At 33.5% G+C, this 27,104-nt stretch overlaps 1 protein-coding gene across 1 annotated transcript; it reads left to right on the forward strand.

The window, feature by feature from the left end:
• The first annotated feature begins 204 nt into the window (after positions 1-204).
• Positions 205-25,489, forward strand: HIKESHI (heat shock protein nuclear import factor hikeshi). The gene is made up of 5 exons (XM_079105629.1): positions 205-432; positions 4,175-4,412; positions 19,319-19,470; positions 24,387-24,505; positions 25,410-25,489. The coding sequence occupies exons 1-5, from the start codon at positions 403-405 to the stop codon at positions 25,462-25,464; spliced, it is 594 nt and encodes a 197-aa protein (XP_078961755.1). The 5' UTR covers positions 205-402; the 3' UTR covers positions 25,465-25,489.
• Positions 25,490-27,104: the final 1,615 nt, after the last annotated feature.

The raw sequence follows: 27,104 nt of genomic DNA on the forward strand, positions 1-27,104 counted from the left end.
TTTTAAACGTCTCCTCCCGGCACCGCACTTGGAAATTTGGGATCCAGAGTGTACGAGGACAGAAAACACCGTCAGCCCCAACATGCGAGTCGGTCAGGGTACCCCTTCCCGGAAGCGGCTCAGGGCCCTATGGGAAGTGTAGTCTTGGACTGACAATGACGCGACCTTCTCTTTTAGTAGCAGGAAGTGGGCGTAAGACCCGGAAGTACTTGTTGCCGTGGGAAGCAGGGTCAGAGGTCGTGGGGACAGAAGGCGTTCTTGTCACTGGACCTGCAGCTATGTAGTGGAGGGACAAGTTCCCTTCCGTAAAGTTTGGAAGGTTCCTGGGCTCCTCAAGGGCGCTAGCCACCGGACTGCTAGTCGCCGGCTTCGGGTTCCTGCCGGCTGAGCGGAGCCGCCGCCATGTTTGGCTGCTTGGTGGCGGGGAGGCTGGTGAGGATGGGGCCGGGTGGTATCTGGAAGGGGTCAGGATGCAGAGAGCGAACCCGGGGAGCAGGGTGGGACACAGGTACTGGAGACGCAGTGTAACCAGTTCTGTCAGTTTTTTGCTGGGTGTGTGGGGTGGGGATTGGGACGCTGGGATGCTCTCTTTTTATCAACTGTTCAAATTTACTTGTCCAGTAGTTACAATATTAGCAGCCATTTATTGAGGGTGCATTTTGAACGAAGTATTGGGCCGAGTACTGTACACCCTTTTTGTCAGTTTCTTTTTGGGTAGCGTTTATTAGGCACTTGAGATTTAACCTTCATAACCCATTATTCCCATTTTGCAGTTGAGGAACTTAAGCTCTATTGGCAGTATAAATGCCTGAACCTATAAATTTGAAATTTTAATCCAGCTTCTCGCAGACTGTCAGAGATTAAGGTGCTCCGGCATTGTATATCTGTTAGGTCCCTTTGGAATAGGTGAAAATATGCTTAATTGGAAATTGGCTGATAGAAACGCCTGAAATTTATGTGTGAGCCATGTCTTAGGAAATCAGAGAAGGATGAGAGCAAAATGTTTTCTTATTGGTGAGAAGAAACTGCTTTGCCAAATCATTATAATTTAATGAGATCAGCACCTAGAATTTTTTAGGAATAATTTGGAGGGTGAATCTTGTTTGCTTCTGCATAAACTATCCAGACATCCCTTTTAGACTTGACACCTTTTACTTAGAGTTCTTTTTCTTTCTTTTTCCCTGGCTTGTTAAATATTGCAGCCCCTTTGTTGAATTGTTTTTTAAGTCAACGTTTAGTATTAAATTTGTATTCTATGCATTGTTCTAAGAAACTACAAAGACTACTGGCCTCAGAAAGTTTGTCCCTGGAATGACTGGGAGGTTCCTGTGGGATACTGGTTGGTCATCCTGGTGAGATAATTTTGGCTTAACCCAGCTCTTGATAGGGAGATTGGATCAGTTTGGGAGAAGTGTGGCACTTAGATGAGTGAGTGTCATTAATGAATGACATTTAAAATGTGTTTTTAAAGAATAAAAGAGCTATATGGAATCCATGTATCATGTTGTCAACTAATTTGGAAGGAAATTAATTACAGTAATATCTGTCTATTCACCCAGTACTTACTCTCTATGGTGGATATTCAGTAGGGATTTATTTACAATCAATTTTTTTTTTTCTTTTTTGCACAGGGATGGGGCAGTGGGTACTGGAGATTGAACCCAGGGGTGTTTTACCTCTGAGCTACATCCCCAGTCCTTTTTGTTTTTTGAGACAGGGTCTTGCAAGTTGCTAAGAACAAACTGGAACTTGTCATCCTCCTGCCTGAACTTCCAGGAGTCCCTGAGATTACAGGCATGCACCACCACTCCTGATTAAGACAATTTTATTTTTTTGTGGGAAGTGGGTGTTTGACTTATAAATTCTGTAATATTAGAATATATAAATAAAATGAAGGGCAAATAGACCTTGCAGCATCCCAGAACTTACCTATATTAGTCTATTACCAGAGAGAAAATCCATGTATTTCAAGTTATGAACCTAGTTTTCATTCCTTTAGTGTTTTTTCTTAAAGTCAGGGATTAGAGTGTCAGTACAGATTTTTAGGATGTCTGGTGTCTTGTACAGAGTTGACTCTTAAAAAGTATTTATTTTGCATGATGGTTATTCAAGACTAATAACCACAGTTTTCCATGCTCCCTAATATTATATGTGTGCTATACATTGGTGAAATTGAATTTAATACTCATACTGGCAGTTTGGTTTATACTTTTATTCTTCATTTGTTTTATTCTCTACATTTAAAATGGAGAATTTTAAGTTGAGTCAAAATGTCAGAAGAGGGAAATTAATTTGAGTTTAAAAACATAGCCTTAGCATCTTGGGATTTAATTTTAGGGCAATTTATATTACTTTGTAACTAAGAGATTACAAATTATATAGCAATCTATTTAATGATAGATGTACAGTTATATAGATTATAAATTATATAGCAATATATTTTTCATAAGTTTCTTTATAATACTAGATAGGATACTGTGGAGGGGAGAAGAAAGATTTTGATAACAATTAGCAAATACTAACAAAATAAATTGCAGTCAGGTAAATAAGAATTGATCATTTAGTCTTCAAGGTAGTAATAATTCAAATTTTGTGTTTTGGTGCAGAGTAATTGTCAAGCAAAAACCAAACAAACTGTATATAAATTCTTTACAGCCTATCTATCTTGAGTGTTCTCAAAATTAATGTTTCTCTTTGGGAATGGATATGAAATAGCAATACCAGTATTTTTCTAAAAGTATATATATTTTTTCTCTGAGAGTACTACATTTCACTGAATAATCATTGCAGATCTTGTGCAATTTTTATTTTTTTCAAAATAGAGGGGAGTGAACATTATGTGAAGCATTTTTTAAAAAATTTGTTCAGGTATTACTTAAAAATCTTTTATCACTAAACCGTCTTTGGTGCAAGATTAGGATACACTGAATACTTGTGAATATAATTGCAGCAGCAATGATTATGCAGTGAAATATGGGTAGAGTTTTCAGATTTTAACATCTTAGTTTATAAATTAATGTTCAGTTTTAAAGCAATTAGATTATGAATTGACTGAAGGGGAAACTTTTATGTTCCCACATACCGAATTTAATGAAGAATTTTTATATTTTATATATAGTCAGTTCTCATTTTTCCTAGTAGTTAATGTCTGCATGACCACTGAAATGGTAAATACTGGCTCATTGCTCCTTGTGGAGCTGCAGGGTTACATCCAGAGAACTTTTAGTTACAACCTTTTTTTTTTTTAATCAACCTATCACAACCTTTTTTATATGTTCCTTTTTATAAACATCAAAAAGATATTTAATATGCATTGTTGATGCATTAATATTCAATTCATGGTCTAACAGCATAACTCATGCCTGAACAAAACTTAGTTTAACAACATGCATCTTCTCTGTGAGGCATTTCACAGTTTTCTTGCAGTTAGAAACACTAACCAGCACTTTATAAATCTTGGCCATTTTGAATAGCAAATCACTGACAAAAATGTAAAATGCAAACAAACATGGCACCAAATAGACTGAAAAATATTTGTTTACAGTATACAGGCTGAAACATGGTACTGCATATCCTAGTTCTACCTCAGCTGGGAATATGTGAATCAGGGAACTCAAATTTTTGTTGTTTTATCCATAAAAGTATCCATGAATGACTGTAGAAGTATAGTAAGCATTGATTTTGGGTTATAAGTAAATTTTAGTGAGTAGCTGAGTTTGCAAATACAAAATCTTCAAATAATTGAGGACTGACTAATGACTTCTAGATTGCTTAATCATTTAATTATCTGAAGTTGTAGACCTTTAAGTTGGATGATACAAGCTTGGTAATGTGATTTGAAGAATCTTTCATTTTTACAAAATTCTGAAGTTGTAGTTATTTATTACATAAGTAAAATTCTTTCAGGGTACTTCTGAAAGAATGTGGTTGTATTTTAAAAAGATTGCATTTGCTAAGTGATCATATTAAGCCTAAATATGTATTTTTGGACCCTTATAAAGTTATCCCTTTCTGGCATATTTGGTAGATTCATAGTTAAGAGTACCAGATTAGACAAACACACTTCATATAATCATGATAATTGACCATGCTGGTGACATGATTTATAGTGATAATATAAGGGTTTTTGAAACTCATCAAACTATTGAACTAAGAGGAGTTTTTTATTTTCTAGGTACAAACAGCTGCACAGCAAGTGGCAGAGGATAAATTTGTTTTTGACTTGCCTGATTATGAAAATATCAACCATGTTGTGGTTTTTATGCTGGGAACGATCCCATTTCCTGAGGGAATGGGAGGATCTGTCTACTTTTCCTATCCTGATTCAAATGGAATGCCAGTATGGCAACTCCTAGGATTTGTCACGAATGGGAAACCAAGTGCCATCTTCAAAATTTCAGGTCTTAAATCTGGTAAGAATAATATTAAAATAGTTCTGTAATTAAACTTTCTAAACTAGCCCAACATGAGATGATAGCTTTTTAAACTGTTATGTGTTTTTTGCTAGTAATACATACCATTATTTTTTAAAAAGCAGATGATACAGAAACATTTGAAAAAAGTAAAAGGCTTCCTTGGCTCCTCATTCCTGTTCTCTGCCCCTGGAGAGAACTACTGGATTTATTCTCTTTGGATTTTTCTGTGTGTTTTATTAAGGAGAGGATCTTCTCATGTTTTGTAATATCCACATTTGTGTTTTAAATGAATAAACTAGGTAGATTATAGGAAATTGAATGGGAGTGGCTCTTTTCTTCTATTAAGATTTTTGAAGTCTTAGATTTAATTTCCCAATTGTTCTTATTTTGGTTCTGTTGACATTGCATAGAGGTAATCCTCACTTTTATACTTTGAGATATTTTGTGAAGAAATGTGAGAATGGATTTAGATTAGGTGTCACTCCCATTGAATCTTTGGTTCCCTTAAGTCTGGATGAACATATTTGAAAACTCTTAAAATGTAAGTATAAATTTTTGTAGATAGTGTCTATGGAGTCCAAGGAAAAACTATATTTAGGCAACATATAGATAACATGTTTATATATTTAACAAAACATTTGGGTATCTACTATGGGAACTGAAAGATAGTGATTATTTTTTGTCTGAGATAATTCATAGTCTTATAGAATAAGACATTTCTATAGGACAGTAATTAGAAAAATGAAAACTAATAGTGGGTGTTAAGTGCTAAAGAAACATAGATGAGGAAGTGAGCTATTAACTCTTAAATAGGTTGGGAAAGGTTTCTTGGAGGAAGTGATGTTGGAGCTTTTAGACAAGCATGTTTTTCAGGCCCGTGAGAGATTTATTGGGCAGTGTTTTCTAGCTGTGGGTAATAATCAGCATAAGACAAAAAGTTGGAAAGCACCGTGTGCTCAGAATGGCACAAAGCAGAGTCTGTATGGGAAACATTGGTATGGATTATGAAAAGCTGTATGTCATACAAACTGATTTGAAATTAAATAGGTCAGCAATTTTTAATATGCTTAGGTCACAGACCTATTTGATAGTTTTATAAAAAGTTTGGGTGCCATAATGTAAATACTTGAAAATAACAACAACAAAAAAGACTCAAGAATAAATTGAAGTCCCAAAGAGACATAGTATCTATAAAGAAATTAAAATTGGTAATTGAAATCTTTATATCTATGTACAGAAAATAGTTACAGAGTAAATTTAACTGATAAGTTTAAAAAACTTTTCATTGTAGAAAATTCAAGCATATGCAGAATCAGATTAAGTGGAATATTATACCCATCACTCAGCTTCAAAAATGATAATATCATTTCATTTGGGTTCCTTTTCAATTCTCCTTTTCATATTATTTGGAAGTAGATTCCTGAATCACAACATGCAATCTATAAATATATTATGTGTCTTTAAGAGGTTAAAGTATTTTAAAAAAACTGTAATATGGTGATCACACTTAATAATAAACAATAATTCTTTAATATCAAGTAAAATATCTGTGATCAGTGTTCAGATTTCCAGTGGCCTCAAAACTTTTATGATTATATAAAGTTTTAAAATAATTTCAGTTAACATCCACAAAAGATCCTTATAGTTCCATTGGTTGTTAGGTCTTAAAAATCTTTTATGAAAATTAAAGGTTTAATGTGTTCTTTTGTTTCTGTTTCCAGTAAACTAGTTGGATTTAGAGGTTTTACCAGATTTTTTTTGAATTGATTTTTAACATTTTTTGATAGAATTATTATTGGTGGGTAAGTGTTCTTTTATCACATATGTGGTTGGTTCTTTCTGTGTGAAATTAGTAGACATTTATATGTAGTACCTAAATTCACTAACTTAATAAGGTTCAGAATGATGATCCCTTTCATCCTCCCCCCCCCCCCCCCACACACACACACACTGGATTGAACCCAGGGGCACTTAACTGAGCCACATCCCTGCCTACCTCCCCTGCTTTTTAAAAAAATTTTGAGCCAGGATCTCCTTAAGTTGCTGAGGCTGACTTTGAACTTGTGAGCCTCCTACCTTAGCCTCTTGAGTCTCTGGGATTATAGGCATGTGCTACCATGCCTGGATAGAATGGTGATATTCTAATTTTGTCATTTTGTTTATTAACGTAAAGAGAAGTGTGATATGCTACATATATCTACCTGAGTTTCAGAGGTAGAATTAGTATAAATAAAGCGGCATAGATGCTTGATGTTTTTCTCATTATATATGAATGTTCAAAAAAATGACTTGATTCTCTATAGCATAAGATTCTCTGACATCTTCAAAGGTAATTGTTACTTTTAAAAGAATTATGAAATCATGGATGTGTATGTGCATTTGATTTATATCTGATGTAGTTTAAGCATTGATATAATGTCAGAATCCATGAGACTGTAAGTTTAAATTTCTCAGTTTACTCTTTTTTTAGGTATTGGAGATTGAACTCAGGGGCACTTAACCACTGTGTCTCATCTCCAGCCCTTTTTACTTTTATTTTTTAAATTTTGAAATAGTATCTCACTGAGTTACTTAGGGCCTTGCTAATTCGCTGAGGCTGACCTTGAACTTGCAGTCCTCCCACCTCCCCCTCCCAAATTGCTGGGATTACAGGTGTGCACCACCATACCTGGCTTTAGTTTACTTTTTCAGCAGATACTGATATTTCATGGCTTTTATCCTTTCATAAGAGGTCTTCCAAAGAATAAAGAAAGTTTACCTTGTTAACAGATTTTAATAGGTTTATTGAGATGTAATTGATGTAAATTGCACATATTTGAAGTATACAGTTTGATAACTTCTGGCATATCTTAACACCTGTGAAACTATCACCACAGTCAAGATAATGAACTTAACTATCACCTACTGTAGGCAACTCCTGATTTATTTTCTGTCGTTATAAAATAGTTTGTATTTTCTATAGTTTTATATAAATGAAATCATACAGTATGTACTTTTTGTTTCACCTGACTTCTTCTATTCAGTGTAATTATTTTCAGTCACTTATGTTGCAGGGTATATCAATAGCTCATTCCTCTATTGCTAGATTGTATTCCATTGTATGTATATAATACAGTTTGTTTATTCATTTACCTGTTGAAGAGCATTTGGATTATTTCTAGATTTTGGTTCATAAAAATAAACTGCTTTGAATATTCATGTATAGATCTTTGCATGGAAATACACTCTCAGGTTACTGAGGAGGGCTAGATCATAGTACTTGGGTATTTTGCTTTTTAGGAAACTAGAAAGCTGCTTTCCAGTATAATTGTTCTGTTTTACATTTCACCTAGCAGTGTATGAAAGTGCCAGTTCCTCTACTTTGTTGTCAACAGTAGGTATAGTTAGCTTTAGCAGTTTTAGTATTATTTTACTGTAGTGGTATCTGATTATAGTTTTAATTTGCATGTCTCCAGTGATATTGAATATTTTTATGTGCCCTTTTTGCTGTATGTATGTCTTTCTTGGTGAAAGTCTGTTCAAATTTTTAATGTTTTTTAAAATTAGGTTGTTTTTGAGTTTTGAGATAGTGTATATATATATATGTGTTTATAGATATATATATATATGTGTGTATGTGTGTGTATATGTATATGATTTCTTGATATGATTTCTTTATCAGTTTTGTGATTTTGAAAATATTTTTTCACAGTCTTAGTTTGGTCTTTTCTCCTTATGGTGTCTTTTATATAATAGAAGTTTTTAATTTTTGAGGAAGTCCAAGTTTTCAATTTGTTATTTTCTGGATTGTTCTGGATTGTGCTTTTGCTATTGTGACATGAGAAATCTTTGCCTAACTCAGGGTCACAAGAATTTTTTCTAAGAAATTTTATTGTTTAGATTTTACATTTATACCTGGGATCTAGTTTGAATTGAATTTTATGTTTAGTGCAGGGTGACTATTGAAATTCTTTTTTCTTTTCTTTGCCAAATGGATATGCGGTGGGTCCATCATTGTTTAAAAGAATGTCATGAATGATTTTGTGTGCATCCATCATTGAGAATTTCACTTGATCCTCACTTGGGTGCTCTCAAACTGCTTTTTTAAAAAGTGAAATACATGTGAATATTTATGTATTGATTTTAAAGGAAAAAGAAATGGAAATAGATACTTTTCTAATTTTTTAATAAAAAATACCAGTTGGAAATGGTAGAACGATTGCATAGATACTGGTATATATTTTTAGTAACAAGCAGTACAGAAGTAGGAGCAACTAATTAGGGAAAGAGAGAAAGACAGTTTTAGTTTGGGTTTGACAAGTCTTTGGGACCTGATTATAGTACTTCCAATATAAAGTGGTAGGTTTTGTTTATATAACAATTGAAAGTATAGAATTTTCCTGGTTTATTTAATCATATGCATTGATTAATCTTGGTGATTAGCTAGTAGACCAGGGCATATTGGTTGTTTTTGTAGATATTTTGTAGTTATTCATTTAACTGTTCAAATCTTATTTTGTTTTCTCTTTCTCATAGCTTTACCAACATTTTGAGTTTGGAATGGGATCACAACATCCCTTTTTCATTTATGATCAACATTCCCTGCGGGAGATGCTTTGGGAACAGTGAAAAGTACTTTCTCCTGTCATTTTTTGTGTTGCCTTTGGCTGCCTTTCTCTTGTTTCACTTAGGAGGTTGGGGAAGCACTCTAGGGTCATATGAACCCAGACATTTCCTTATTGTGTCATTTCATCCAATCTGGAGAATATTTTGCAATAAAAAATAAATTAATCCTGCTAGGCATGGTGGCACATGCCTTTAATTCCAGCCACTCAGGAGGCTAAGACAGGAGGATCACAAGTTCAAAGCCAGCCTCAGCAATTTAGTGAGGCCCTAAGCAATGTAGGGAGACACTGTCTCAAAAAGAAAAATAAAAAGGGCTGGGGATGTGGCTCAGTGGTTAAGTACCCCTGGGTTCAATCCCTGGTACAAAAAAAAAAAAAAAAAAAAAGTTAACCCAATTATTGTAACTGAAATTTTAAATAATATCACAGTTTTTTTTTTTTTTTTTTTTTTTTGGTGGAGTTACATAAAACAGTCTGAAACCCAATCTCAGTAATTCTAGATCCTTGATGCAGTATAAGAAAATAGGTTTACATGACAATAATACTTTGTTTGTTGTTGTCCTGGGGATTGAACCCAAAGCTTCTGACAAGTTCTTTTATTCTGATTTTTTTAAAAAAAGTTTCATTTCATTTAAAAAATTGTTTCCATTATAAAATGGCTATTGATAGTTTTATCTATGAAAAACAACTTTTTTTTAGTACTGGGGCTTGAACCTAGGGGTTTTTTACCACTGAGCTACATCCCCAGTTCTTTTTATTTTGAGACAGGTTGTGCTAAGTTGCTGAGGCTGTCCTGGAGCTTGAGATACTCTTGGCTGAGCCTCTTGAGTTGCTGGTATTAGAGGATTAGAGGTGTGTTTTTTTACTGAAATTTCAAGCAATATTTGTGATGGTAAAGCACAGTGTTTTATTAGAGAATATTAAATCAGCATAAATATTTAGAGATTCAGTATATATCAACATTAAATGGTAAAATGCTATTAAAATGTTTTGGATTTTTTTGTTTTTAAACCTGTAAGTTTTTCTGAAAAGAGCTTTTTGAATGTTGAAAGTATTAGAATTCTTAATTTATATATAAAAATTACAGTATTCTTACTAGGAAATGGTAGTTTTAAAATAACGAAATTAGATGAGCTTGTAATAGATTCCTGTTTTTCAACCTTTGAGATACCCTGTCAAACCTGAGGGTTTAAGTTTCAGTATATTGAATAAACCTAGGATAGGAGAGAGTCTTGCTGAAATAACTTTAGGAAATTGTGATTGAACCTATTCTTATAACCCCCATCTTTTAAATGAGGTGTTTACTCCATTAATATTTAATGTTACATATGTAGTTAGGTTGTATCTCTTCCCCCCAATACTGGGGATTGAACCCAGGGCCTTGCATGTACTGGGCATATACTTCACCATTGAGCTATATCCCCCGCCTCGGTTTATATTTTTATTTTGCTGCTTATTTTCTTTCTTTCTCCCCCCAACCCTTTTTGGGCATTTATATGGATTGTATATTTTTTCTTGTTTTTAGGATTGTGTAATTTTTAATCTATATATCTTCTGAATTATAACTACAGTCCTTGGTGTTAGTATTTTTTTCATACCAGGGATTGGATCCAGGGGTACTTAACCACACATCCGCAGCCCTCTTTCTATTTTTTATTTTGAGATAGGGTTTTGCTAAGTTGCTTAGGGCCTCACCGAGTTGTGGAGGCTGACTTCGAATTTGTAATCCTACTGGCTCAGCCTCCCAAGCTTCTAGGATTGATTATAGGAGATGCCACCATGCCTGGCTGCATTAGTTTTTTAATGGTTCCTCTAGGGATTATAATAGTCATTGTTAACTTTTTACAGTGTTCCATAATTAACATTATAGAAATAACATAATAATAATAATAATAGAATAATAAGAAATAATATAGTAGAAATAATCTATAAATAAATAATCTAATCTATATTTTCTATAATGAAACTGGATTTGGTTATAAAGGGTCTTACCTTCAGTTTTCCTTGCTTATCAGTTCATGTAGTGAAATTCTGAATGTAATGACAAAAATTTTAGGGCAGAATTCACATTTTGGTGCTTTATTTTGAATTAAAGATATTTATCATTCTCATCATCTTAGTATCAGAGTTTAATGATACTGCTCTTGATAGGCAAGCAAGAGAGTCCGATAACAGAAAGCCAAAATCTCCATTTTAGGTATCTTTGTATTTACCTCAAACTGTATAATTTCCATATCTTTTAGAGTTGAATAGCAGAGGCAAAAAGATTATTTACTTTTTTTTTTTTTTTGTACCAGGGGTTGAATCCAGGGGTACTTAACCACGGAGCCCCATCCTCAGCCCTTTTTTTTAAAACAAATATTTTATTTTGAGACAGGGTCTTGCCAAGTTGCTTAGGGCCTCCCTAGGTTGCTGAGGCTGGCTTTGAATTGTGATCCTCCTACCTCAACCTCCTGAGCTGCTTGGATTATAGGTGTGTGCCACTGTGCCCTGCTTTACTTTTGTTTTGACTTCATTTGGTCCAGAGAAGCATTATGTGAACATGTGCCAGTTGTCCTGAGAATTTACTCAACAGATACATCTTTAATTTTCTCAACAAAGCCCTGTGCCTGGTGATAGCCTGCTTTTCTGATGTATGTCCATCTCACTAATATAAAAGGTGCCCTTAATTAGAATTACAAATTCATTTTTTACATATACTTGAATATTTTTCTCTAGTTTCATATCAATATTGTTCCAGTGCTTTTTGAAGTTTTTTCTTAAAATGTCTTACCTGTGTTCTGAAAGTTGTATCTGAGCCTTGTAACATTAAAATTTAAGAATCTTAAGAAAGTTAACCTTGTTTTCAGCACTCAGATACAGGGTCTACTGAATACTGATTTCTGGTTATTACAACTTATTCATCTGTTAAAAGCTATAACATTTAAGAATAATAAAATGCCATGTAATGTTAACTTTAAGAAGTTTTGGTTCATGATATATCAGGAACATGAGTAACAGTATCTGTTAAATTATGGTTTAAAAATTTGATTCTGAAATTGGAAGGAAAAAGTAGTTTCCCTTACCAAAAATAAGTAACTGAAAATATTTACAATATGTATCTTTGTGCATATTTATATGCATTTGTTTGTCAAAGATAAATATTTGTTGAGTTCATATACTGTTTGAAGAGTTTATTTAAGCCCCATGCACATACATCATACACACAAAGTTCAACTTAAAACCTTCCTTTTCTCTGTAGGTTAACTATTTGTAAAGTGTTTCAAGAGACAAGGAGGATATGGCTCAATGCCTCAGTCAGGGAGAATTCCAGTGACATCTACAGTGGAGAATTATATGGAGAATGGGAAACAGAAGAGTCCAAGATTGGAAGAGCAGGTGGGGGAGTAGGACATTAGGTCAGATATAAAAACACTTATGTAGAGCTTTACAAATATATTTTATTATGTCTGTAGCACTTTAATATGTAATTATACGTAACAGAATAAGAAGAAATAGTTTATCAATTCACCTGTGGTATAAGAGAGAATAATATGTGTTTATATGAATGAGTACTGTAGTAGAGTTTTGTAGAATACTCTTATTATGAGAAAAGACTAATGTTTTATGTTTTAGGCCTTTAGAGTAAATTAGGCACCATATAGTTGGGTTTTACCGTATTTTATTTTGGCTACATCCCTATTGTGAGGTATTGTTAATTTGGTATTAAAATTTAAAAATCTCAATTCTGGTCTTTTTTTTTTTTTTGCATTAGGGATTTAAGAAAGCCTTATTTTGAAAATTTTTAAATTAGAGGAGAATTACAAGTATTGTACAAAGAATTCTTTACACTTTTTTCATTTCAGTTTTTGCTATATTTTATTTATCTTTGTATTCTTCTGAAACTTTGGCAAGTAGGTCATAGATATCATTTCCCTTTTTCTAAGTACATCTGTATGTAATTCCTAGGTCAACAATGTTCTCTTTCTTATGTAAGCATAGTATAGTGATTACATTCAACAAATTTAATGTGAATTATAGTACTCTTATCTAATATATAGTTCCCATTACAGGTTTTTCAGTTGTCCCAATAATATCTGCTATTCCTCTACCCTGCACTTCCATCTCGGATCCATTCAGGAACATGCAGTCACTCTTAATTATTACATCTTTGATCTGGCACAATTACTTAGCTTTGTCGTTCTTAACAATGACATTAAAAAGAAGATTTTTTTGCAAAATGTTAAAATTAGAGTTTTTATAAATCATTGTCTGAATTTCTTCTTTATGATTCTGCTCTTTTTGGTCTTGCTGCAATATTTTTGTCATTGCTTTTAGTTTCTCTACATTTGGCATTTATGGTCTTTCACTTCTTCAGCTCAGTTACTAGAAAGAAACATTTAAACTAATTCAGTTTTTGTTTTAAAATAGAGTTGAGGTTGTCAAGGGGATTAGAAAGGACAACAAAAACACCAAGATGCTTTAGTCTAGTCACATGAAGTGGAACTAGTGAGAATGGGAACCTCTTACGTTGTGACATTTTTTGACTGGCTTCAGTGTAAAGTAATGAATAAAAATTAGTTAAGAGTTCAGACTGAAGAATTTAATATAAAAAGAATAATGAACTGAACTGGAATAAGTTTTGACTTTGGTTTTGACTCTGTTTTGAATCTCAGAGATATTTATTTATTATTTATTATTTATTATTTATTATTATTTTTTCCCTTTCTTTTTCTTCTTTTTGAGATGGTATTTTCTTTGTTTCTGATTGGTCTCAAATTCCTAGCTCAAGTCATCCTCCTGCCTTGACCTCCCAGAGTAGCTGGTACTATAAGTGTGCACCACCACACCCAGTTCTGGGTGTGTACTGATGACCAAGATCTTTAACCTTAAAGGAAAAATTCAGTAAAGTGGAGTTAATAAAAATATTTATGTATGCAAAATAGTACCTGGCACACAGTTGGTGTTTAATAAGTGGTTCTTTTTTTTTTTTAAATATTTTTAGTTGTAGATGGACATAATACCTTTATTTTTAAAATTTATTTTATGTGGTGCTGAGGATTGAACCCAGTGCCTCACACGTGTGAGGCAAGCACTCTACCACTCAGCTACAACCCCAGCCCCGATAAGTGGTTCTTAATGTTTTTATAAAATCATATAATGTCAGTACTCTTAGAAATCATCCAGATAATAAAACCAGTTCAGAACAATTTAGTGACTTTTGCTCCCTCTGTTAGAGTGTAAGCTCCTTGAAAGTAGGGATTGTTTATAGTTTTGACTTTGTGCTCTGTATGGCACAGTGATAGATGCTTCTTTAATAGTAACATTTCAGACGTCTAAAATCAGACATGTTGCAATCAAATATGTTACCATTTTTTTATCTGACTGAGATATTTATTGGTGACAAAGTTTTGAGAGTCATACAGTGCTTAGAATGTGCATTAGTGAAAAATGAATTTCAGTCTTGTTATCAGTAAAAATGAAGCCAAGAGGTTTTAGAAATATATGATTTCTAAATTTTTATATTCAATACTAAGAACACTGTTAAACACGCATAATTAAGATGCTTTTATGTTACTTCACAGCATATATCAATCATATTCAAATACTACTGCTTGTTTAATTACTTTCCTTTGCCATAAATTTTCTTTAGTCCTCATTCCTTTGATATTATGTACCTACTTTATCTTAACCTGTGAACTTTTAGTTCCTCTTTGAGCTCTTTAAATCAGAAGGATTGCTATTTCATGAGTTTTATTCTTTTGTAGAGTTCTTCCAAAGAACAGAGAGAACATTTATTTATATTTTTAAATAGGAAAAAACTTCGTTTTATTTTGCAGTTACCTTATAGGTCCACTGGATCATTTTATAAACCTAAAATGCATTTGGAAATATTAGTGATCTTATTTTTCCTGTATCTTTAAGCATTTTATTTCAACCAGGAAATTATTTCATTATTACTTACCAATTCCCAACTATACTAAAAGGAAAAGGGCTAAAATGTTAAAAATGGAAGAATGATGGAATTGCCTAGAGCAAAGGTGGTCAAACTTTTTTGTAAAGGATCAGATAGTAAGCAGTTTTGGACTTTATAGCCCCTAAATTGTCTCTGTGGCTTATGATTCCTCTTTAAACAACTCTTTAGAAATTTAAGAACCATTCTTTAGCTCCCAGGTCATACACAAAAATTGGTCGTGGACCTGATTTGGTCTGTGCAGTTTTGTCATTCATCTCATTTTCACATTGCATTGGTTGAAGGATTATGCTAACTTTTAAGAAATGTAAGAGGAGATAGTAGGCACCATCTTTATGGTCAGGTTTTAACTTTTATTAAATAGAATATGAAGTTAATACTTTTTGTATTTCATTCATAATGGCAAAGAGAAAAAATTGACTGAAGATATTTTACAATTATTAGAAAAATCAGAAAGGAAATCCAAGGAGCTAGATATAGTCTAGACTAATGATGGTGAAGTTATTCATAGAAGCAACATATCAGATTATGAATCTTCAGATAAAGATGTCTTCTGAATTTACTCAACTAAGTAATTGATTATTGAACAAAGGACCAAAAGAAAATATGGTATTTTACTTAGGCATTTAAGAAGAAGAAATTTTCACACAGTATTTTCTAATAATATCTTGGACATGTGTTAAAAGGATGTGTGTTGGTATTCTTTCTTGTATATTTGGGCTCTAAATTCAACTGGATAGGGTTTGTAAGTGGAAAAAATGCTGAAAGTGGGTGTATATACAAAGGTGATTGAAAGGAAATATTGTTTGTAAAATAAAAATAAGAGTGTTTTATAAATTATGGATCAGAGATTGGCCATCCTTACTTGAACAAATTATGAGCCATTAAAATTTTCAAAATTTCAGGCTTTTAAGTATTGCATTTTGACAATGCATATGCCAGAAATAAACAGGATGTAACCATAAATTATAACCTATTAGAGATCTGACTTATTTATAAAATTTATAAGATGGTTATATTTCATGTTCATCCTTGATGGTCAATGAGTAGTTGTATTTAGAAGACATGCCCATTTCACCTACATAACTTAAAAATAGGGAAAACATGAAATGGATATCTAGTTTTGCTGTATTTAAATACTTATTAAAATTCAAATAAAGGTTTTTTGCAACATCTATTCTGAACATTTTTTTTTGATGGGGAGGGACTGTTGGGGATTGAACCCAGGGGGACTTGCTTTGTCACTGAGTTATACACTGAGCCCCTCTTTCTAACCATTCTTTGTTAAAAGGTTCCATTATGACTGCTTTCCCTTGTATACTGAGATTAAAAAGAACTAGCTTTCTGTAGGATTTCTTTCTCTTGCATTTTGTTTGGTATTAGGCTCTTACAAGGAGGAGGGACACCTGGAGAAACAATCTTTAAAAATTAGCTGCTACAACCAGTTGTGATGTACTTGCCTGTAATTCCTGCAGCTGTATTTGCTGAAGCAAGAGGATCACAAGTTCATAGCCAGCCTTGGTAACTTTGTGAGGCCCTAAGCACCTTAGTGAGACCCCGTTTCAAAATAAAAAATAAAAAGGCTGGGGACATGGCACAAGGTTAAGTGCCCCTAGGTTCAATTCCCAGTACAAAAAAACAAAAAACAAAACAAAACAAAACAAAAAAACTGCTGCATTTACTCTTAGAATGTTGTTGAAAACTTGATATAATGTGTGTTCTGTTTTTTAAGAATATGCTGGATGTTTTGCTTGCTCTGCTAGTTTTTTTGTTGTTTGTTTTTGTTACTGGGGATTTAACCCAGGGACACTTACCCACTGAGCCATATCCCCTGTCCTTTTTATTTTTATTTTTGAGACAGGGTCTTGCTGAGTTGCTTAGGGCTATGCTAAATTGTTGAGGCTGACCTTGAACTTGTGATCCTCCTGCCTCAGTGTCCTGAGTTGTTGGGGTTTAATTTTTTGACAGTAACATTCAATGTAATTTATCGTCTTACTCTGGCTGTTCTGATTTAAAATCCAAAGTAAATACTAACTGTAAGTCTGTAAATTGTTTCCTAATATTTCTTCCTAGTATTTTATTTTACTTCATGGTTTGTAAATAAGGACCTTTGTACTTGGAGTGCATGAACTACTGTGTCAAGCCAATTTGAGAGTAAGATTGACTAAAGGAATAATTTTATCACATAGTAGATATCTTTGAAAATTCAAAGGTCATCGAAGACACTTGAGTCTTTTTCCCTCCTTAAGTTGTCATTGTACCAGAAAACTTTAAAGTAGAAGAAAAAGAATGATTTCTTAATCCCATCTCTACAATGAGAATTAGCCAGTTTTACTTGTGTGTGGTAAAAGATGCAAGTCAGAGATATGACACTCTTTTCTGCCTGGGTGTGTCACTTCCTGCATGGTGAAAATGAAGGCAACAGAAGTTTGTATTGGATTTCTTTCATTAATTGGGGTCATTGGAGCCTGTGAGGCAGATAGTGTATTTTCTGTACTTAACATAATTCTAGGTTTAAAACAAAGAAGTAGGAGAGTAAGGGACTCCAAAATCCCTCCATAAAAGCAACAAAATAACTGACAAAAGCTATCAGAATTGACTTTTTCAGAATTCTAGCAACTAACCAAAAGCTTGTAGCAACCAGAGGAACCTAAGTAAAAACTGAATTGCAGTAGGAACAGTGAGCTTTTTGACATTTTAACTTACTCTGGTTCCAGACCCTAGTCCTCAGCTCATTGGTAACTTTAAAAATGTCTCCATTTTTGTTATGGGTACAGGGAGCAAATGGATCTTATTCACAAGGAATTGTAATTAACTTTTTTGGGGGAGAGGATACTGGGGATTGAACTCAAGGACACTCAGTCACTAAGCTATATCCCCCAGCCCTATTTTACATTTTTTATTTAGAGACAGGGTCTCACTGAGTTGTTTAGCACCTCACTTTTGCTGAGGCTGGCTTTGAACTTGTGATCCTCCTGCCTCAGCCTCCTGAGCTGCTGGGTTTATAGGCATGTGCCATCGTGCCTGGCTAATTATCTGGTTTTGATATATTTGGTGGTTCCCTGTCTTGCTTTAACTTACCTAGCAAGGAATTCTTCCAGTGGTAAGGTGACTACCCTGGGGATGTTTGCCAAAAAATATTTATAGGCATAAATTATTCATTGCCTCCCAAGGCATAGGACAGCAGTTGGAGTAGGCTTAGGACAAAAACCAGAATGAGAAGCATTGGAGAATAAGGGCTTTGAAGTTTTCTGATACATGCTTGGGAATCTGGAAGGGCATATACATGCCCTGGCTTATGTACACACTCCAGATGGAACCAGGAAGATCCAAAGCTTGCACCTCAGCCTGACTTTTAGGCTCTCCACAGCAGGAAGTGGAGACTAGGGCAGAATTGTAGACTGCTTGGATGAATATTGAGCCTTGATCAACTTCACAGGAAGACGTAATTAAACCATTACAGTAAAGAGGGAATCTTGAAAGCATCAGGAGAAGTAACTCATCACATACCAAGGATCCTTTTAGCTATTTTGAAACTATAAATAAAATCTGGACAGTAATGGAATGACGAAGTTTTGAAAGGAAAAAGGTTGTCAACCATGAATTCTGTATCCGGCAAAACTATCAGAAATGTAAGAAGAAATGAAGACATTCCCAGATAAACAAAAACAGCAGTTGCTGGCAGACCAGCAATGTAAAGAAATGTTCAAGTTCTTCAAGTTGAAATGAGAGGACATAAGATGTTAATTCAAAATCACTTGAAGACGTTAGCTGGCACTTGGAGATGGTGTCTTAGGTGTATACTTAATAGTTTTGAACAAAGGGGAAAAGTTATTAAATATTTTTCATGAGTAAACTGCAAATTTCATTATCATCCATTTGATATCAGCTTTTAAATGGTTAGACTCCATGGCATTTGGTAAAACATGCTATGTTTATTAGTGGTTAATGGCAATCTAAAGATCTTTCTGCAGTAGAATAATCAGAATTCTAAAACTAGTTCTAAAAATCTTTGAAAGTACACTTCCTTCAGAATCATGCAGAATTAAGTCTTTAATTCTTTTTTTTTTTTTTCCCTCATCCTGTTATTGATTGTAGCTGTAGTAGTTTTTGACAAATTTAGAAAAGTAGTATTTTTCTGGGGGAGAACTTTTAACTCATACTTTGTTAGTATGCTAAAAATAATAAGTAGCCTTTTGCATTTATATTAAAAGAGAAAAATGTGAATATAAGAAAACCTTTTGCTATCTAGAAACCAGAGATTTTTCACATTGAAATAAAAAATTCCAGAGGAATGTGAATGCAAGTTAAATTTGGAATATGTGGCACATATTAATTTCTTTCAGGAGAAGGAAGCCAACATCCTTTTGGAGCCATGAATATTGTCCGAACTCCATCCGTTGCTCAGATTGGAATTTCAGTGGAATTACTGGACAGTCTGGCTCAACAGACTCCTGTAGGCAATGCTGCTGTATCATCAGTTGATTCATTCACTCAGGTAATACACATTTCATCTTTTCCCCACTTTATTAAGGTGTAATTGACAGTAAGATTATACAGTGTATGGGCTGGTGTTATGGCTCAGTGGTAGAATAATTGCCTAACATGTGTGAGGCACTGGGTTCGATTCTCAGCACCATATACAAAATAAAGAAGTGAAGGTTCATCACAACTAATAAAGGGCTGGGGATGTAGCTCAGTTGATCGAGTGCTTGCCTAGCATGCATAAGAAGGCCCTGGGTTCAATCCCTAGCACTGCAAAAAAAAAAAAAAAAAACTAATAAAAATAATTTAAAAAAAAGATCATATGTGTATAAGGTGATATTTTGATATATGTTTACTTGTAAAATGATTAAATCCAACTAGATTAAATCTGTCTAGTTAACATGTGTATTAGCTTACATACTTACCAAGCTTTTTGTGGTGAGAACATGTGAGATCTAACCACTTAACAAATTTCAAGTATAAAATAATAAAGTATAGTCTCTGTGCTGTACATAAACTTTATACCCTTTGAACAATGTATCCCTATTTCCCTTCCTCCACCACTCAACTCTTGATAACCATTATTCTACTCTCTGCTTCTATGATTTCAATTACTTTAGATTCTATATGTAAGTGGGATCATGCAGTAGTTCTCTTTTTGTGCCTGGCTTATTTCAGCTTAATGTTAAGAGGGGAAAGTCTGATGATTTAGGAGAGTAGAAAATTGCAGAGTGGAATATCTTTTTTTTTTTCTTTCTGGTGGGGGTTGCTCAGGTGGAACCCAGGGCCTTGCACATGCTAGGCAAGCACTCTACAACTAAGGTGCATCCCCAGCCCATGAAGTACTTGCCTTTAGTAGAAAAGGGAGCACACGTGGAGGTGTTCACCTTAGCAAGGGTAATGGATTTATGGGAACAGGAACAGTACAGGAGGTTGGTGGATGTGGTGATGAGAACTTGTGCCAGTTCTCTCCTGATTCCTTCTTTGCTTAGTGATATAAGAAGGAAGATAACCAGCTAAGATTGAGAGAAAGGAAGAAATATTGGAAATTTAAATTAAAAGGGCTATAAATCCTTTAGGAAAGAAAGAGGATGAATGAACTAGGGAAAGTTTAAGGGTTTATTGCATAGTACCAAGAGCACACTTTTGACATTTGTGGTCGTCATGAATTTAAAAGCAGATTTGTCACATAATCTCTTGAGAATGGATTGAACTAAGAATGACACTTTCTGTTCAGGAGCCAGGAATATAGCATAGTGGCAGAGTGTTTGCCTAACATGAGTGAGGTCCTAGGTTCAGTTTTCACCCTACCCCAAATTTTTAAAAAAATTATTTAAAAAATAAACTGCCATGCCAAAGAGAGCAATACTTATAGTATCTCACATAGATGGTATTTAGAAAAATGTCTGGAAAATACACCCCAAAGTGTTAAGTTTCCCTGGAGAAAAGTAAAACTTTTTACTGTATATGCTTTCTTATAAAGCATATGTATTTATAATAAACATTTTAGTATGAAATATTTTAAATACACAAAGTACAGGGAATAACTTACATATTCCACCAATATTTATTGCATACTGACACTGTGTGCCAGGCATTTTCTGAAATAGCTAAAGAGGGAGAGATGGAATAAAGTAGCCCTTTTCCTTATATATTCTCTTTATAGTGGATTATATTTTCCCCTTAAATTTAACATATATCCTGTCATACCACTGATTTTATTTTTCTTTTTGATGCTGGGAATTGAACACAGGATCTTGTGCATGCTAAGCAGGCATTCTGCTGTTGAGTTATATCTCCAGCCCCTGCTACTAATTTTTTTTATTGGTTGGTTCTTTTTAGTTATACGTGACAGTAGAATTCCTTTTGATATAATCGTACAAGCTTGGAATGTATCTTATTCTAGTTAGGACCCCATTCTTAAAGGGTGTGCACGATGGTGGCATTCATTATGGTATATTCACTCTTACTCTTAATTTTTATTAGAGTGGTACATGCATTTGGTTTAGAAAGTCAAATAGTTTTATATACAAAACAACTGTTCTCTATTATATCTGTCTTCTACTCCTGCTCCTCAGAAGCAGTTTCAACATCCCTCTTTCTTTTTTTGTCTATCTCCTCTAGTGTTTATTACTTCCATTTATCAGATTAAACTTGCTTAATCTGCTATTTATTAATTTTTTGTGCTAGATTTTTTCCATTGCCTTATTACCAGTATGAAATGTGGTGATTTTACTTCCCTCACTCTTGTGCCTCTGTATGTGAATATGAGGCATGTACATTCTCTCTCTCTCTCTCCATTTCTTCCCACCTTCCCAATATAGACTTTTGTTAAAGTTCAAAGTTTTCAGTATTATGACCAAGTGTTTTTCAGAACTAAACCATGTGTAGTACAATAATTACATGTATTTTCTTACCTAATTTGTCATTTTTCTATGTTAACAAATGCCTCATCTTTTTATTTTGCATAGACTTCTGTGTTTCTTATTTTAATTTATACTAAACTCTACTAAATGTGAAGTGTCACAATATATTTAAACATATCAGTTTCAAATTTGTCTTGGAATCATCCTTCTTAGAGTGCTCCCTCCTTTTTTGTTTGTTTATTTTTATTGTATGGATTGATTGTTTTGTGGGCCTGTTGTAGAGTTGTATTTGGTATTTTTTTTTCACCATTACTGTAGAAATTACTGTTTTACAAATGAATATAAATAGTATTGTATGCTACCATTTGCCATTGCTCACTCAACATTATTTTTAGGATTTATCTATGTTGATGCATAGAATAGATCTAATTTAATTTTGTATAGTATAAAATTATATGAATGAACCACATTTTTAAAAATTTCTATATTTATTGATGTTTATACATTTTCACTAGTATTTATCAGACTTCCAAAATTTGACAAATGGGTGAAAATTTGAATATCATATTTGTATGTATTTCTTGGTAAGTTGCTGGGATTACAGATGTGCACTGCTGTATCCAGTTACTTTTGGTACTTTTTATTTTTTGAAATAAGGCCTTTATGTGTTCTGGGTAATAATCTTTTGCACATACATTACAATTTTTTCCTAGCATGTTACTTGTATTTTACTATTGCTCATGGTATCTTTTGCATACAGACATATTTTCATGTAGAAAAGTTGTTTAGTTATTCCCTTTATGATTTATGGGTTTTCCCCCCTATTCTGTCTATATGAAGATCTCCTTTAATAATTTAAAGCTTTAGCTTTACTTTTTGAATTACGTTTGTGTGTGTTAGGGAAGGGATTAAGTTCACTTTTTGCCCTATGGAGAACTAGTTTGCCCCAGCTACCACCACCCTCCACCCCCAGTGAAGAGTAGCTCCTTTGTTATATATCATGTTATATAATATGTCACCTATGTTTAGGTTTTTTTTCTGGGCTCTTTCTTTTATTATTCCAGTTCATTTATTTGCCAGTAAGTCTTAATATCTGGTAGGCCAAGTTCTTCCTACTACTCCTCAAAATAAGATTAGGTATTCTGTGTAAGAATTCAAAAAGCTTTGAGTTCATTAAATAGTATCACCTTGTCAAGTTCCATGAAAAACCTTGGAATTTTGTTGGAAGTATTGTTGAATGATAGGTTTGATTTGGGGGAGAATTGGCTACCTTTTTTTTTTTTTTTCTCACACATTAACTCTTCCCATTTGTGACATGGTGTATCTTTCCATTGAACATAGTACACAGGTCCTTTTGTTTTCTTTTCTGCCTTTCAATACAGTTTCATAATAATTTCCACAAAGTTTTACCAGCTTATCTTAGCTTTTTTTCCTAGATATTGGACAGACTTTGTTCATATTTTAAAGTGAATCTTTTAAAGTTACATTTTTAAAATCTTTGTCACTGGTGTGGAGGTTTGCTGTTATTTTTTTTCCTGATAGTGACCTTTTTACTAATGACCTTACTGAACACTGATATTAATTCAAGTACCTTGATAGTAGAGTCTTTAGGATTGTATTACCTTCATATTATTCAACATTTTTTAAAGCCATAATAAGACAATTCTTGTATAGAGAAGAGTTAGCCCCAAGAGCTGGTTTTGTGTATTTGAGAAAGTGATGCAGGGAAGATTATTTTTGAGTCAACAGAAAGTGGTACTATTTTTGGTTCATTTACCTTTAGATTTAGTGTTTAAACTCATTTGATTCTCAGAAAATATGAATGAATTTACTTCTAGCTTCTACTAAGGAGTCTTGGAGGACATTTGTAGATTTGGGTGTTTTAAGAGACAAGTTAAAAAACAGGGGAAACTGAGTGTGGTGGTGCACGCTTGTAATCCCAGTGGTTTGGGAGTCTGAGGCAGGTGGATTGTGAGTTCAGAGTCAGCCTCAACAATTTAGTGAGGCCCTAAGCAACTCCATGAGATCCTGTCTCTAAATAAAATATTTAAAAGGGCAGGTAAGAGCCTCTGGGTTCAGTCCCCCTGGTATGCCCCCCATCCCCCGCCACAAAATAACCAAAAAAAACAAAACAAAACAAAAAAAAAACCCAAAACTAAACAAGGGGAATGGAATAATGCTACCTTTCTTTTCTTTGTTATAATGGTAACCTGTAGCTCCTTTATTAATATTTAAGCTCTGTCAAAAAAAAGAAAAGAACTTCTTAGAGATGGTTAGTATTTTATATGAGAATTGGGTTGATTTGAGGAAAGTAATGTTTGGGGAACAGGATGCAGATGTGGAGATAAACAAATTTTGAAGGAAAAAAATTTCCTTTTTCTTTCAAAATGAATAACATATGCCTCGGTGTCATTTTGTGACTACACTTAGCTTTCAGCATTAGATGTCCTAAAACATGCAGTTTTGAAAATCATTAAAGCAGAAATAGTTTTAATTTAAACTCTTGAGGCCTGAATAGAATATTTAATATAACCCATTAATCTGTTAATGATTAACTTTTCAGTTCACACAAAAGATGTTGGACAACTTCTACAATTTTGCTTCATCATTTGCTGTTTCTCAGGCCCAGATGACACCGAGTCCATCTGAAATGTTCATTCCAGCAAATGTGGTTCTGAAATGGTATGATGCATTTTTGGTCCCTAATATTAAGGCTTTGGTAACTATATTTTGCCTGTGAATTTGTTTATTCTTTAATATTTAAATGTTTTCTCTTGTGGACATCAACATACATTAATGTTTTTGCATGTCAATAATGTGTATACATTCAGATCAGCAATGGTCTGTACCCTCAATGTTCTGTTATATAGTAGCCATTTTGAATTTGTAAAGATAAGGAGGTCCTAAAACACACACACACACACACACACACATTTTTATATATTTTGAATTGGAAGTGTTATATATGAGGTTTGAAATATCAATCAAAACTTTTTTTCCTTTTGTTTAGAAAGTCTGCATGTACAGGGTACATGAAGGTAGTTTACTACATTCTGAGTATGAATGACTAATAAATCTATTTCCCCTTCTTCCCCATGGTTTTGTTTTATAAGTATTTCTTTTCACTTTTAATATCTGAGTGGTGGGGGGATGTTTAGAGTGTTTTGTTGAAAGTGGTACCTGGTGTGGCATGAGAGCACAGGAATATACTAGGTTTGAGTTTTGTCACGATGTATCTATGTGACTTTGAGCACATTATTCTCATCTGTTCATGAAATGAGAGAGGAGTTGTCTTGATTTTTTTTTTTTGTCCCCCCCATAGGTCCTTTCTAGTACTTAAATTTGCTGAAGATGAATAGTTATTAAATCCATATCATTTGGGCTCTGATAAAAGCTAATCAAAACTGTTTTGGTATTTAACTCACTGCTTGCTCTCTCTTTACAAGAATAATGAATTTCTAGATTAGCTTTATTTCTTAGCTTTATAGAAATAACAAAATTGTTTATGATAAGATTTTGAAGATTATGAAAGATCCTATTTCAATTTTCTTGTAATATTATAAATATTATGGTTTTTCTTTTCTAGGTATGAAAACTTTCAAAGACGACTAGCACAGAACCCTCTCTTTTGGAAAACATAATTTGAATAAAATGGTTTTTAATGGATTTTGAAATTTGTCATGTTTTGAAGATAGACAACTCCATTTTAAGCATGAAGTCAAAAGGATCATGGAGACTAAGTTTAAAAATTGCTTAGTAACTGTGAAGCTAGTTAAAATCTTTATAAATAATTAAAAACAATGAGAAATGAAAATGTTTATTATTAGTGACTTTCTCCCTCTTAAAAGAATGAAATACTACTCAGAGACAAACATTTTGTTTTGGCTATCATTCATTTTTTTACTTAAAAATAAAGCCTATTCACAATAATAGTGTGCCAGATGATATTGCATGTGTAATCTTTCATTTATTTTCACACTGGTTTGCTAGAGCAATTAACTTTAAATCAACTATCTCAAAATTTGGGAACTTTTAAAAAACAGCAGATACATGTACTTTTAGATATGGAAAAATCATTTTCAGGGAGTATTTCTATGATTAACAAAATTTTTCAATTAAGATGGGTTGGCTGTCAATTTTTATATATACAGATTCACATAGTGTTCTTTGCTTAATAAAATTGCCATGATTAATGCTGATTAATACTGGTAATGTTACTAGTCTGTATGTATAGCATATAGGATTCATTACATTTTCATATGAAGGTAGAACTTTTGTGTTTCATTTAAAAAGAAACCCTTTGGGGCTGGGATTGTAGCTCAGTGGTAGAGTGTTTGTCTAGCACGTGTGAGGTACTGGGTTTGATCTTCAGCACCACATAAAAATAAATAAATGAAGGAATTGTGTCTATCTACAACTAAAAATATTTTTAAAAAATGAAAAAGAAACGCTTTAACTCATTTTTACTGGTGAAGCCCATTGGCCAAAGACCACCAAGAACTCATTTGTAATCAAAGCTAGATTTATTAGCTTGCTGTACCATGGGAATATGTACACTAGAGGAACCCCGAGGTATCTCCAAAAGAAGGAAACATGGAGGAGTTTGGAGCCTGGAGTTAGTTTTGGATAATCTTGGCAAGTAATGCTGAAAATTCAGAAACTAGGGAGTTGCTGGTACAATGTTTTTAGAATATATGAGTCTGTGTAGTTATTTGTTAAAAATCTGTTTGTTGATCTGGTTGAACTGACATTAATAGTTTGAGCTTAGATAATTTCCTGCATTGTCAGAGTTTGGTAGACTTATGTGTTTTCCAAGTTCTTTTTTTTTTTTTTTTTTTAAGTTGTTCTCAATTCTCCTTTCACAAGCCAAAATTGAAGATTGGACTATTCTGAATTTTTGATCAATCCAGATGTGTATTGTTATTTACTGGGTTATAATGGTGTATCACGTTTTTCACTGGTAGCTATTATCCTTAGATCATCTTGTTAATGAGTGATCATTGTTGAATCATGTGACTCTGCACAGAAGGCATCAGCCAATTACAGTACAGTTAGAAGAAGCAAAGTGATTGTTCTTATCCTATTGGATTACCAAACTCAAGTTACAAAAAACATCTCAAGTATACCTAGACCTATTCCAGAGTCAGGTGACCACTTATTTTAACTGAGTCAAAATCTGTACTTACTGTCCAGAGATTTTTATAGAGGTACAACAGGAAGCATTAACTAAATGCAAACTGGAACTTGACTAGCTAAGAGGAAATTTAAAGACTCTGTGATT

This window comes from Sciurus vulgaris (genome assembly GCF_902686455.1).
Source record: "Sciurus vulgaris genome assembly, chromosome: 11".
NCBI lineage: Eukaryota > Metazoa > Chordata > Mammalia > Rodentia > Sciuridae > Sciurus > Sciurus vulgaris.

Bases quoted from the DNA above. Each gene is read 5' to 3' on its own strand.
- HIKESHI (XM_079105629.1), top strand. From the start codon at position 403: ATGTTTGGCTGCTTGGTGGCGGGGAGGCTG. The intron at 433-4,174 runs GTGAGGATGGGG...TTTATTTTCTAG, and splicing joins GCTTGGTGGCGGGGAGGCTG to GTACAAACAGCTGCACAGCA. The intron at 24,506-25,409 runs GTATGATGCATT...TTTCTTTTCTAG, and splicing joins GCAAATGTGGTTCTGAAATG to GTATGAAAACTTTCAAAGAC.